The sequence below is a fragment of the Dryobates pubescens genome, chromosome 1 (assembly GCF_014839835.1).
Source record: "Dryobates pubescens isolate bDryPub1 chromosome 1, bDryPub1.pri, whole genome shotgun sequence".
NCBI lineage: Eukaryota > Metazoa > Chordata > Aves > Piciformes > Picidae > Dryobates > Dryobates pubescens.
This window is the reverse complement of record NC_071612.1, coordinates 17,504,640-17,517,170: the sequence shown is the minus strand read 5'-3', so window position 1 is coordinate 17,517,170 and position 12,531 is coordinate 17,504,640. Positions and strand designations below refer to the sequence as shown.

The following is a 12,531-nucleotide window of genomic DNA, read 5'->3' as shown; positions in this document are numbered from 1 at the left end:
GAAAGGGACCTGGGGGTCCTGATGGGTAGAAGGATGCCCAGGAGGCAGCATTGAGCCCTTGTGGCCAAGAAGGCCAAGGGCATCCTGGGGTAGATTCAAAGGGCAGTGGTGAGTAGGTGGAGGGAGGTTCTCCTCTCTTGTGCCCTGGTGAGGCCACATCTAGAATACTGTGTCCAGTTCTGAGCCCCTCAGGGAACTCCCTGAAAGAGTTCAGGGCAGAGGCACAAAGATGGCCACAAGAGAGGAGTTTCTGCAGATGGAGCTGTGAGGAGACAAGTTTCCCTGTGCCCTCTGCAGACAGACTCTGGCTTGAGGTGGATGTCCATCTAGGATTGCTCATCATGGAAGGTGATTCCTTCCCATTCCCATGCTATGTCAAGCCCTTCCCAGCTGCTGCTCTGATTTACTCTCCTCAGGTCAGAGATCTCTCTCCTAGAGCTTAGCTCAGCATCCTCTGCTCCATCCTTGGACTTTCTGTTGACAGCTCACTGGTACCAGTCTGGATGATGAAAGGCTGAGGCCCTCCTGTAGACTTTGACCAGCCTGGAAGAGCTTCTTTTGGTGCAAGGGCTGGGTCAGTGCAGCTGCAAAGTGGACATGAGGGCTGCTGGGCTGGGTGGCTTGGCTGGCAAAGGTGCTGTGGAGGGAAGGAGACTGCATTCTGTAGCTGCTGTGTCAGTGGAAGATGCAAAAGGCTGTGCTGGGGAGGTCAGGCCATGGTAGCTCAGACACCTTCGGCTCGCTTCTGGCCCACGCAGCAGCGAAGCTGTGGTGTTTGCACTGTCTAAACCCAAAGCGCTGCTCCAGCTGCTCTGCTGTTAAAGCTCCAGGCTGGGTGGGCTCAGCCCTGCTGGGGACTGTGTGGAACCCTCAGTGCTGATGGTCTCCTCCTCTGGCAGCAATGCTGTGACTGCTGCAGCCTGGGCCTGCGGCTGAGGAGGGAGGAGAAGACCTGCGAGGCCAGCGTGAACCTGGGCTACCCCTGCAGCCACGTGGTGCTGTCCTGCTGTGAAGGGGGAGATCACTTCATCCACCCAGAGATCAAGAGACATCCTGAGCCTCTGCCAACTGTGACCCCTGAGAAGGGTAAGTGTGCAGCTGAGGCTTCCAGATGACCAGCACAGGCTGGGAAGGGCTGGTTCAGGTAAGGATGGCAGTGGTGGCAGTAGTCAGTGGGGAAGGTGAGCTTGGGACCTCTCAGGCTCACCCTGTGTTCAGGAATGGCTTCCACCACCCTCAGAGTAAACAACTTCTGTTTAACATCCAGCCTAAATCTGCCCTCCACAAGCTTCAATCCATTGTCCCTCACCTTGTCCCTCCCCAGCCATCCTGTAGCCCCCTTCAGGTACTGGAAGGCTGCTCTAAGATCTCCCTGGAGCCTTCTCTTCCCCAGGCTGAACAATCCCAGCTCCCTCAGCCTGTCCCCATAGCAGAGGGGCCAGTTCTGGGATCCTGAGTTTGGGAAAGATATTGAGGTGCTGGAAGGTGTCCAGAGAAGGGCAACAAAGCTGGGGAGGGGTCTGGAGCACAGCCCTGTGAGGAGAGGCTGAGGGAGCTGGGGTTGCTTAGCCTGGAGAAGAGGAGGCTCAGGGGAGACCTTCTTGCTCTCTCCAACTCCCTGAAGGGAGGTTGTAGCCAGGAGGGTGTTGGTCTCATCTCCCAGGCAGGCAGCACCAGAACAAGAGGACAGAGTCTCAAGCTGTGCCAGGGGAGGTGAGGAAGAAGTTCTACAGAGAGAGAGTGATTGGCCCTTGGGATGTGCTGCCCAGGGAGGTGGTGGAGTCACCATCCCTGGAGGTGTTTAGGAAGAGCCTGGCTGAGGCACTTGGTACCATGGTTGAATTGATTAGATGGTGCTGGGTGAGAGGTTGGACTTGATGATCTCTGAGGTCTTTTCCAACCTGGTTAATTCTAATTCTAATCATTTTTGTGGCCTTCTCAATGGCTTCTGTAAAATTTCTGTCCCTCCAGCTGCACAGAAGGAGGAAGTGGTAGAGCCTTAGCACAATGATCTTATCTTCAGGATGGGTTCATTTGCTCTTGTCCTCAGAGTGACTGTTCCTTGGAGTCACTGTTCTGGGTGGCTTTAGCTGCACCTGGAGTTTGTTCTGACCAATGCTTGAGCTGTGAACCCAGCCTTGAGGCAACCTGTTAAAGCCCTACTGGACTCCTCTCCAGGGAAAGGCAAACTGAGGCCTGCATTCCTCTGCTATGGGAATAGAGAATCATAGAATCAATAAGGTTGGAGAAGGCCTCAGAGATCATCAAGTCCAAGCTGTCACCCAACACCTCATGACCACTAAACCATGGCTCCAAGTGCCACATCCAATCCTTCCTTGAACACCTCCAGGGATGGTGACTCTGCCACCTCCCTGGGCAGCACATCCCAAGGGCCAATCTCTCTTGCTGGAAGGAACTTTCTCCTCACCTCCAGCCTAAACCTCCCCTGGCACAGCTTGAGACTGCGTCCTCTTGTTCTGGTGCTGGCTGCCTGGGAGAAGAGACCAACCCCCACCTGGCTACAGGAAAGCATTAGCAAAGTCTATGGTAGCATAACCCTTGGCCTCTCTGGATTCCAGCTCATACTGGAGTTCCATCATGTCTGGAACTGCTGCTTGTAAGCACAGCTTCATTGGCTTCTGCCTGAGTTGTTCTGGCGAAGTCAGTGCTGGGGGAGGGGGAAACTTCAACCCACCACAGCCCCTTACTGAGGAGGCTAAAATTAAGGCTGAACCATCTGCTGGGGAGCCAACCAGTGTTGTGCTGGTGTAGTTTCAGAGACTGAAGAGCACAATGAAGCTTTGTCCATCAGCAGTGAAGCTGAGCTGTCCAACAGCCTGCCTGGCGACGACCTGGATGAGTGCCTGCTGTACGGCGGGGAGCTCTGCCAGCACCTCTGTGTGAACACCGTGGGCTCCTACAAGTGCTCCTGTTTCCCAGAGTTCACTCTGCAGGATGATGGGATCAGCTGCTCTCCAGGTGAGCCAGTGGGCAGGAGAGCCTGGGAAGGGTGAGGTCCTCCTGCCACCTGCACTGCTCTGCCACGTTTCCTCCCGGGGCTGTGAGGGATTTTCCTGGGTGTGCATCCGTGGCCAGTGTCTGTAGACACTGCACAGGGTGGTAATGGAGAGAGGAGAGAGGAGAGGGGAGAGAGGAGAGGGGAGAGAGGAGAGGGGAGGGAAGAGGGGAGGGGAGAGGGGAGGGGGGAGGGGAGGGGAGGGGAGAGGAGGGGAGGGGAGGGGAGGGAGGGGAGGGGAGGGGAGGGGAGGGGAGGGGAGGGGAGGGGAGGGGAGGGGAGGGGAATTAACCAGGTTGGAAAAGACCTTCCAGATCATCAAGTCCAACCTCTCACCCAGCACCATCTAATCAACTAAACCATGGCACCAAGTTCACCAACTCCCTTCAGGGAGTCATAGATGGCAAGAAGGTCCACAGGGCACAAGGACTTCCCCTCTCCTGCTGGCCACACTCTTCCTGATGCAGGCCAGGATGCCCTTGGCCTTCTTGGCCACCTGGGCACACTGCAGGCTCATGTTCAGCTGCTGTCCACCAGAACCCTCAGGTCCCTTTCTGCCTGGCTGCTCTCAGCCACTCTGACCCCAGCCTGTAGCTCTGCCTGGGGTTGCTGTGGCCAATGTGCAGAACCTGGCACTTGGATGTGTTCAATCTCCTGCCCTTGGCCTCTGCCCATCTGTCCAGGTCCCTCTGCAGAGCTCTCCTAGCCTCTAGCACATCAACTCCTGCCCCCAGCTTGGTGTCATCTGCACATTCACTGCTGATGGACTCAATGCCCTCCTCCAGATCATCAATAAAGATATTGAACAGGCTGGGGCCCAGCACTGATCCCTGGGGGACACCACTGGTGCCTGGCTGCCAGCTGGCTGTGGCACCATTCCCCACCACTCTCTGGGCTCAGCCTCCAGCCAGTTGCTAACCCAGCTCAGAGTGCTGCTGTCCAAGCCAGGGGCTGACAGCTTGGCCAGGAGTTTGCTGTGGGGGATGGTGTCAAAGGCCTTGCTGAAGTCCAGGTAGACTATGCTGATGCTGTTCCTGACCCACCTCTGCCTCCCTTGCTTTACAGATCCTGACAGAGGACAGGTGACAAGGCTGGAAGCAGAAGCCACCATCCCTCCAGCAGCCTCTCCTCAGCCCATCCTCATTGTGTCCTTGCAAGAGGAGCAGGATAAGTGCAAAGGTACCTTGGAGGTGCAGCCTGCACCGAGTGAGGAACGCTCAGAGCTGGCACCAAATTCCACCCCACTGTGCCCAGCCTGGGGCTGTTAGCTCTGCCACAAGGCAGAGGAGCTGTCAGGGGACACTGGAGGGAGCAGCTTGAGGCTGGACTCTGGTCCAGCTGGCTCCAGGGCCATCAGACACTGCTGACTGGGGCAGGGGAGAGCGGGAGGGGAGCAGCACAGGTAGGGATTGTGCCTGAGGGGAGGGCTCTAAGTGGTGGTGAGGGCAGATTGGCTGCAAACTGCATTCCCCATTGCTGGGCTGGGGTTGTCTTTGGGTGGCCTGGAGGGCTGTACCCTCAGGTGATGTGTGGTGGCAATGCTAAGCTGTTCTCACCTCCCCTGGCTGTAGATAATGGCCCCTGCAAGCACATCTGCAGCGTGGTGGAAGGAGATGTCGTGTGCTCCTGCTTGGCTGGATACACACTGATGGCTGATGGGACTTCTTGTGAGGGTAAGTGGCTCAGGATCACCACCGAGATGTGGGTCAAGCACTTGTATGCAGATCTCATTGATCTTCAACCAGCCCTGGGTGTTTCTCTGAGGCTTCCCCATATTCAGTGCTGTGGATTGCAAGGGGCAGCAGAGGCTGTTTGGTAGAGGTGACCCCAGGTCTGCTCCCCAGAGAACTCCTCCTGTGTGCCTGTCCTGTTACCTGGGCTCTTCAGGTGAAAGCAAGCCTGGAGGTCTGCTCTTTGCCTCTGGCATTCCAAGCTTTTCCCCAGCCCTCCTGATTTCTGTTTTCACTGCTGCCCCTCCCCAGGACCTCATCTTCCTAAGGATGAGAGCCCCTAGCAGGGCACAGCCATGGTTGCTGTCCTCTGCCCTGCAAGCTGTTGGATTTGGGTTTATTTCTGCTTGCCTTGAAAGCCTGAAGTCAATGAGGCCTCACTGCCACACAGAATGTGCCACTGAGCTGGCCCAGCTCCACTTGATGCTGAAGCTCAGGCCTCCAAAGCTGCATCATGGTCATCCCCACCATCTACATTGTAAATGGAGAGGCCTGGGTAGTGCCAAAGGGTGTGTACCCAGGAAAGGTTTGGGGGGTCAGGAGCAATGCCCTGTGACCTGCCTTCATTACCAGCCTGTGAGGACAGGAGCAGTGCCAGCCAGCAGCCAGAGGCAGGTGGCAGCTTCTGGTGCTGAGGAGTGCTCAGAAGTGATCCACATCCCTCTTCACCTCAGCCCTTCCTGAGTAACAAATGATCTGTGTGAAATGCCAGCCAGGCTGTGAAGAAAATGGGGATTTAATATCCCCAGATGAAATATTCACTGTGCATTGCTTACCCAGGAGTGGGGGAAGCTCATCTGATCCATTACTGTCAGGATCAAAAGGGGCAGCTCAAGGCACAGTCTTTTTCCTCCAGGAGCTGCAAAGGCCCAGCAGTGGGAGTGGGAGTAGTGAGCTTGTGTTGAAGCAAGAGACACTGAGTGTCTCTGACCAAGTATTTGGTGGTAAGGGAGGTGGTGGTGCCCTGGGGCAGGCCTCCTGCACAGGCTGTGCACTGCCTGGGCCAAGGAGCAGCTCTGTCTGGAGAGACAGAAGTGCAGGGCTGTGAGCAGGGCTGGCTGATCTCTGAGGCTCTGGCCCAGCCCTGTTTCCAGCACAACACTCCATATATTCTAGCATGGTGCTGATGTGGCAGCTCCAGCACACTTCATTTAGACATCTCCAGGCTGCAAGGAGTGTTGATTCCCTTCAGGAAAGCCTCTGCTAGAGTCCTGCTTTTCCCTTCTGGCTGCAAGGTGTTGATAGAGATTTGGGTGAGTGCCTCACAGGTGCTGGGGCTTCTTCCAGAGGACAATTATGTGTGAACACATTGGGATCCTTCTGCTGTGTCAGCCCCACAGTGAGCTGTGCAGAGGGCTTCCTCCTGCACAATGTGTTGGTAAGGTGATAGGTGTGAGCTGCTCAGCACAGCAGCAGCATTCTGCACTCTCTGCAGTGCATTGAGGCTGGCTGTGCTCAGAGGCTCCCTGGCCAGCTCTGCACAGGACACCTCAGTGTGGCTGTGCACCATGGGAGCTGGGCAGGGAGAAACAAGGGCAGAGGTTGGACAAGGGCACAGGGAGAGTCTGGCACCTGGGAAAGAACAAGTACTGCCTTGTGGCTGCCTTGTGGCTGCCTTGTGGCTTTGTGAGCAGCTGTGGACCAGCCATGGCTGTGCTACTGCTTGCAGCTCTGACCCAGCTCTGGCTGTGCTGCTGCTTCCCACAAACACCTCCACTTCTGCTCTCCTGGGCACTCAAACCCCAACAGAATAAACCCAAGCAGGTCTGCAGTCACAACAGACCCCAAAACAACTCCACAATTTGAACAGCAGGGGTGGGTTGGGCCAGACACCACCAGGGCAATGCCCACCCAGCCTGGCACAAGCTGGTTCTTGTGCTGGCCCACAGTGAGGATGCTGCTGAGGGACATAAACACCTTCCCCAAGGACATGTCCATGGGGAGCGTGTGAGAACAGCAGTCAGCTCTGCAGTTACAGCCCCAGGTGTCAGGACAGGTTGGGGACTGACCTGTTGGAGAGCAGTGAAGGGGAAAAGGACCTGGGGGTCCTGACCATGAGCCAGCAAAGTGCTCTGGTGGCCAAGAAGGCCAAGGGCATCCTGGGGTGGATTAGAAGGGCTGTGGTCAGTAGGTCAGAGAGGTTCTCCTGCCCCTCTGCTCTGCCCTGGTGAGGCCACATCTGGAATCTTGTGTCCAGCTCTGGGCCCCTCAGGTCAGGAAGGACCTCAGGGAACTGCTTGAAAGAGTCCAGCACAGAGCCACAAAGATGCTGCAGGCAGTGGAAGATCTTCCTCATGAGGAGAGCCTGAGGGAGCTGAGGGCTCTGGAACTTGAAGAGGAGCAGCCTAGGAGGTGACCTCCTTGCTGTTGCTAAAGATGTGCAGGGTGAGTGCTCAGAGGCTGGAGCCAGGCTCTGCTGGGTGCTGCCCAATGCCAGCACAAGGGGCAGTGGGGGAAGCTGAGGCAGAGGAAACATTTTTTCCCCTGTGAGGGTGACAGAGCCCTGGCACAGGCTGCCCAGGGGGGTTATGGAGCCTCGCTCTCTGGAGCTATTCAAGACCCACCTGGATGTGTTCCTGTGTGATCTGCTCTGAGTGATGCTGCTCTGGCAGGGGGTTGGACTGGATGAGCTTTGGAGGTCCCTTCCAGCCCCTGGCATTCTGTGACTGTGTTTTTTCTGTTGTTGCTGGTGGTGTGTGTGAGAGTATTGCAGCTAGCACAGGGGCACTGGGAAGCTGCACAAGCAGCAGCAGCATTCTGCACTCTCTGCAGTGCACTGAAGCCAGTTGTGCTCAGAGGCTCCCTGGCCAGCTCTGCACAGGACATTTCAGTGTGGCTTGAGGACAACATGTGTGCACCATGTGCTCAGCCACTCAGCTTCAGCAGTTCTACTCTCCCTGGCTCCCCCCCTGGCAATAGGTTGTGGAGGTACAGAAAGCTTAGCTCAAAGCCAGCAGAGCTCCTGGGTGTGCTGGCCACAGCAGTGCTGGTGACTGTTAACCTGGGCTAGGAAAACAAAGCAGAGGGGCTCAATGCTGCCACAGCCCCAGGCACCAGCACACAGCAAACCCTCAGAAATACAGCTCCAGAGATCTGCAGAAGCCCAGCCCATGGAAAAGATCCATTCCAAAGGGGTGGGATTCCCAAGTTCACACTGCTCCTTGGTGGATCCTGGCACAAATGTCTTTGTCTAGAAGCCAAAGCAGCATCCCAGTTCTGCTGTATCACCCCTGCTGTTGAGGTTCATTTAAGAAACTGATCCATTTTTAGAAGGGAGGCTTTGATTTGCTTCCAAAAGCCAAGGCTTCAGCTCTGAAATACTTTTGGTTTGGGAGACTGTTCCAGGAGCTGCTTTAGGAGGCACCTGAGCTGCAGCAGTGCTGGGTGGTAGCACCTGGAGAAGTGGAGCACCTTGAGACCTGCAGTCAGGAAGCAGTGCCTGTGAATGTCAGGTCATGGGTGGCATTCACCTTCCCTCAGTCCTCTCCTCCTCCTCCCTACAGTTATAACCTGCTGTTTCTGGCCATCCCAGCTTTGGCTTTGTTGCAGGCTTGCAAAGCTCTCTTCTTATCCGTGAGCATGAGGGCATGGGCAGGAAAGCTGCTGCAGTGCCTCAGTTCAGAGGAGAAATGTTAGTGTCTGCTGGTGTCGTGGTTTAGGGAGCAGACAGATGCTCTTTTACACCCCCTCAAAGGGGGTAAAAGAAAATGCTCCACACAGGATGGGAAAGAGTTGGGAATTCAAATGGAGGCTCCACTCACAGAATCAGGATCACAGAACGTTAGGGGTTGGAAGGGACCTCCTGAAATCATCCAGTCCAGGCCCCCTGCCAGCTCACCCAGGGCAGGTCACACAGGAACACATCCAGGTGGGTTTGGAAAGTCTCCAGAGCAGGAGACTCCACAACCTCTCTGGGCAGCCTGCTCCAGGGCTCCAGCAGCCTCACCACAAAGCAGTGTCTCCTTGTGTTGAGGTGGAACCTCTTGCACTCCATCTTGTACCTGTTGTCGCTTGTCCTGTCACAGGACACCACCCAGCAGACCCTGGCACCTTCATCCTGACACCCACCCCTCAGATAGTGATGGGTGTTGGTAAGATCTCCTCTCAGCCTTCTCAAGACTAAACAGCCCCAGGGTTCTCAGTCCTTGGGATGTGCTGCCCAGGGAGGTGGTGGAGTCTCCATCCCTGGAGGTGTTCAAGAGGGGATTGGATGTGGCACTTGGAGCCATGGTTTAGCTAGTCAGGAGGCGTTGGGTGACAGGCTGGACTTGATGGTCTCTGAGGTGTTTTCCAACCGTATTGAGTCTATGATTCTGTGGTGCTGCTGGACTCTGTTGATCCAGGCATCTCCAGTATGGCAGCCTCACAACTATACACCACCCCACAAAAACATTCTCAGATCCATAGTCCACCTTGTTAAGACCAAAGCCTTCCACAGCTTTCCCCCAAACCAGGCCTCAATAGCCCAGGACAGGCTGGGCTGTTCCCACTCCTGCTGCAGGTGAGGAAGTTCTGCTGCCTCATCACAGAATGGTTTGGGTTGGAAGGCACTTTAAAACTCATCCAGTTCCAGCCCCCTGCCATGGGCAGGGACACCTCCCACCAGCCCAGGTTGCTCAAGGCCTCATCCAGCCTGGCCTGGATTACCTCCAGGGAGGGGACATCCACAGCCTCCCTGGGCAACCTGTTCCAGTGGGGTTGCTTAGCCAGGAGAAGAGGAGGCTCAGGGGAGACCTTGCTCTCTGCAACTCCCTGAAGGGAGGTAGTAGCCAGGTGGGGGTTGGGCTCTTCTCCCAGGCAAGCAGTGCCAGAACAAGAGGACACAGTCTCAAGCTGTGCCAGAGGAGGTTTAGGCTGGAGGGGAGGAAGAGATTGTTCCCAGAAAGGGAGATTGGCCATTGGGATGTGCTGCCCAGGGAGGTGGTGGAGTCCCCATCCCTGGAGGTGTTTAGGAAGAGCCTGGCTGAGGCACTTGGTGCCATGGTTTAGTTGATCAGATGGTGTTGGGTGATGGGTTGGACTTGATGATCTCAGAGGTCTTTTCCAACCTGGTTAATTCTGTGTTCTGTATCCAGTGTCTCCCCAGCCTCACAGGAACAAATTTCTTCCTCCAGTGTGACTCTCCCCTGTGAGCTCCCTACCCTAAGGAGCCCTGCTCTGGAGGTGCTGCCCTGGGAACTTTTGCTGTGTTTAACATTTTTTCCACTTCTCCAGTGGAAGGAGAAAGCCACAACCCCCCTGTGGTTTCTCTTCTGTTGAGCTGCCTGGTGTCAGCCACAGCCACCCTAAGGGATGTCCCTAACTGCTGTTGTGCTCCTTCTGGAGCTGCCTGAGGAAAACTTTGGTGATTCCTTTTGCCAGCTGTCACTCTTTGGATGTTTTAGGGGCAGGAGGAGCAATCTCTGCACAGCAGCACAGCAGCTGATGACCTATTTCTGTTGGACTGCCTTTAGTCAGGCTGTGGGAGATGAGAATTCCAGGTGCACTCAGGAGCAGGTAGTCAGAACTCCTGACAGCCACCCATGCACACTGAGGAGTCACCAGCTGGTTAAAGAGTTTGCACAGAGCAGCTTTGAGTAACTGGGGGAAGATATTAAGCTGTCCTCAGGCCTGAAAGCTCCATGTTCTCCAGAGAGAAGAGCCAGGCTGGGTGGTTTTCATGGGGATTACTTTTCTTGGTGACTTCCAGGCAGTCATCACCACCACCCACACACAGCTGACAAGGGACTGCTTTTCCCTCCTGCCAGAGCAAGCAGCAAGTGGTGGGTTTGTTGCTGAGCCAGGATGGGGGCTGCACAGTCACCATGGGGCTGAATGGACCAGATGTGTTCCACAGAACAAATGGGGCTGAAGCCATCTGCTGGGGGGAAGAACCGGGGGAGAGTGAGGGGAAGAATCAGGGGAGAGTGAGGGGAAGATTCAGGGGAAGGTGAGGGGAAGAACCAGGGGAAGGTGAAGGGAAGAACTAGGGGAGAGTGAGGGGAAGAACCAGGGGAGAGTGAGGGGAAGATTCAGGGGAAGGTGAGGGGAAGAAGCAGGGGAAGGTGAGGAGAAGAACCAGGGGAAAGTGAGGGAAAGAACCAGGGGAGAGTGAGGAGAAGAACCAGGAGAAGGTGTGGGGAAGAACCAGGAGAAAGTGAGGGGAAGAAGCAGGGGAAGGTGAGGGGAAGAAGCAGGGGAAGGTGAGGGGAAGAAGCAGGGGAAGGTGAGGGGAAGAAGCAGGGGAAGGTGAGGGGAAGAAGCAGGGGAAGGTGAGGGAAAGAACCAGGGGAAGGTGAGGGGAAGAACCAGGGGAAGGTGAGGGGAAGAAGCAGGGGAAGGTGAGGGAAAGAAGCAGGGGAAGGTGAGGGGAAGAAGCAGGGGAAACTGCACACACAGGACAAAGAGCAGGCTGTGTTTCCATGCTTTTATGAAATGAGGGCCAAAATGAAGCTTTAATGTTGAAGTTCCCTAGTGAAAAAGCCAGCAGCAGGTCAGTGTTGGGATTGGTGTGCCAAAATGTCAGCTCCTTGGCTCCAGCAGCTGTGCCCAGGGATCCTCTGTGTGCTGCTGCTGCTTTCAACAGCAGTTGCAGGGGAAAACAAGAGAGCTCTGGCACGAGAACGTTTCCCTCTGCTTGTCACTGACACACAGAGAGGAATGCTGTGGCCACACACACAGACCTTGTGGCTTTCTCAGCAGTTCACTGCAGCACTTGTTTTTAATGTGTTCCTGGATTATTTTCCCTCTTACTCCTCTCTTGTGAGAAATCAATCTTGCCCTGCCTCGGCCTTGCTTGCGGTGGGTGCAGAGCGCAGCTGAGCCGGGGCTGGGCATTAGCTTCGTGCCAGGCCGAAAGCCTAACTCAGCTTTTTCCTAGTCAAGCGTCTTCCTGCCTTGTTGAGTTGGTGGCCAGGATGAAGTGAGGCAAGTTATGGACCCTCTGGTGTCTGTGGCTAATCAGCAGGGAGACAAAAAGGAGAGGGAATTGTCCTATATATAAAACCATAGTTGAGTCATCGCTGCCCTCTGCCTCGTGCCATAAGGGAGAGCAAAATGATGTTGGGTACAGGCTGGGCTGAACAGAGCCACTGCAGGAGCTCAAACTGGGACCATATTCCCAAAGATGCCTTTTCCCACTCTCACAGTGATGCTAAGGGACTGGTTTGTGACATGGGTAGGTGGGAGTTCAGGAGAGAGATGCTGCATGTCTTCTGAGAGCTCCTTCTGTGGCAGGAGCCTTTAGGAATCTGCCAGCAAGATAAGCAGAATGGGGCAGGTCTGGTTAGTGCAGTGAAAAGGGAGCTTTGGTGGACTGGCAGCTGGCCTGGTATCAGGTGGAGATAGCATCATAGAATCCTAGCATCATAGAGTCAATAAGGCTGGAAAAGACCTCAGAGATCATCAAGTCCAATCTAATACCTAACATCTCCTCAAAACTAAACCATGGCTCCAAGTGCCACATCCAATCCTTCCTTGAACACCTCCAGGGATGGGGACTCCACCACCTCCCTGGGCAGCACATCCCAGTGGCCAATTACTCCTTCTGGGAAGAACTTTCTCCTCACCTCCAGCTTAAACCTCCCCTGGACACAGCTTGAGACTGTGTCCTCTTGTTCTGCTGCTGCTTGCCTGGGAGAAGAGACCAACCCCCACCTGGCTACAACCTCCCTGCAGGGAGTTGGGGAGAGCAAGAAGGTCTCCCCTGAGCCTCCTCTTCTCCAGGCTAAGCAGCCCCAGCTACCTCAGCCTCTCTTCACAGATAACATCATTTTCCCTTATCATCATTTTGCCTTTTACACCCAA

At 55.3% G+C, this 12,531-nt stretch overlaps 1 protein-coding gene across 1 annotated transcript in view; it reads left to right on the top strand.

Annotated features, from left to right (window-relative positions):
• The window catches only part of FBLN2 (fibulin 2), a 108,450-nt gene that overhangs the window by 77,396 nt on the left and 18,523 nt on the right, over positions 1-12,531 (top strand). Inside the window, exons 5-8 of the mRNA XM_054162055.1 lie at positions 900-1,086; positions 2,773-2,979; positions 4,082-4,195; positions 4,588-4,689. Coding sequence (XP_054018030.1) covers positions 900-1,086; positions 2,773-2,979; positions 4,082-4,195; positions 4,588-4,689 — 610 coding nt within the window. The remainder of the gene's footprint in view (positions 1-899; positions 1,087-2,772; positions 2,980-4,081; positions 4,196-4,587; positions 4,690-12,531) is intronic.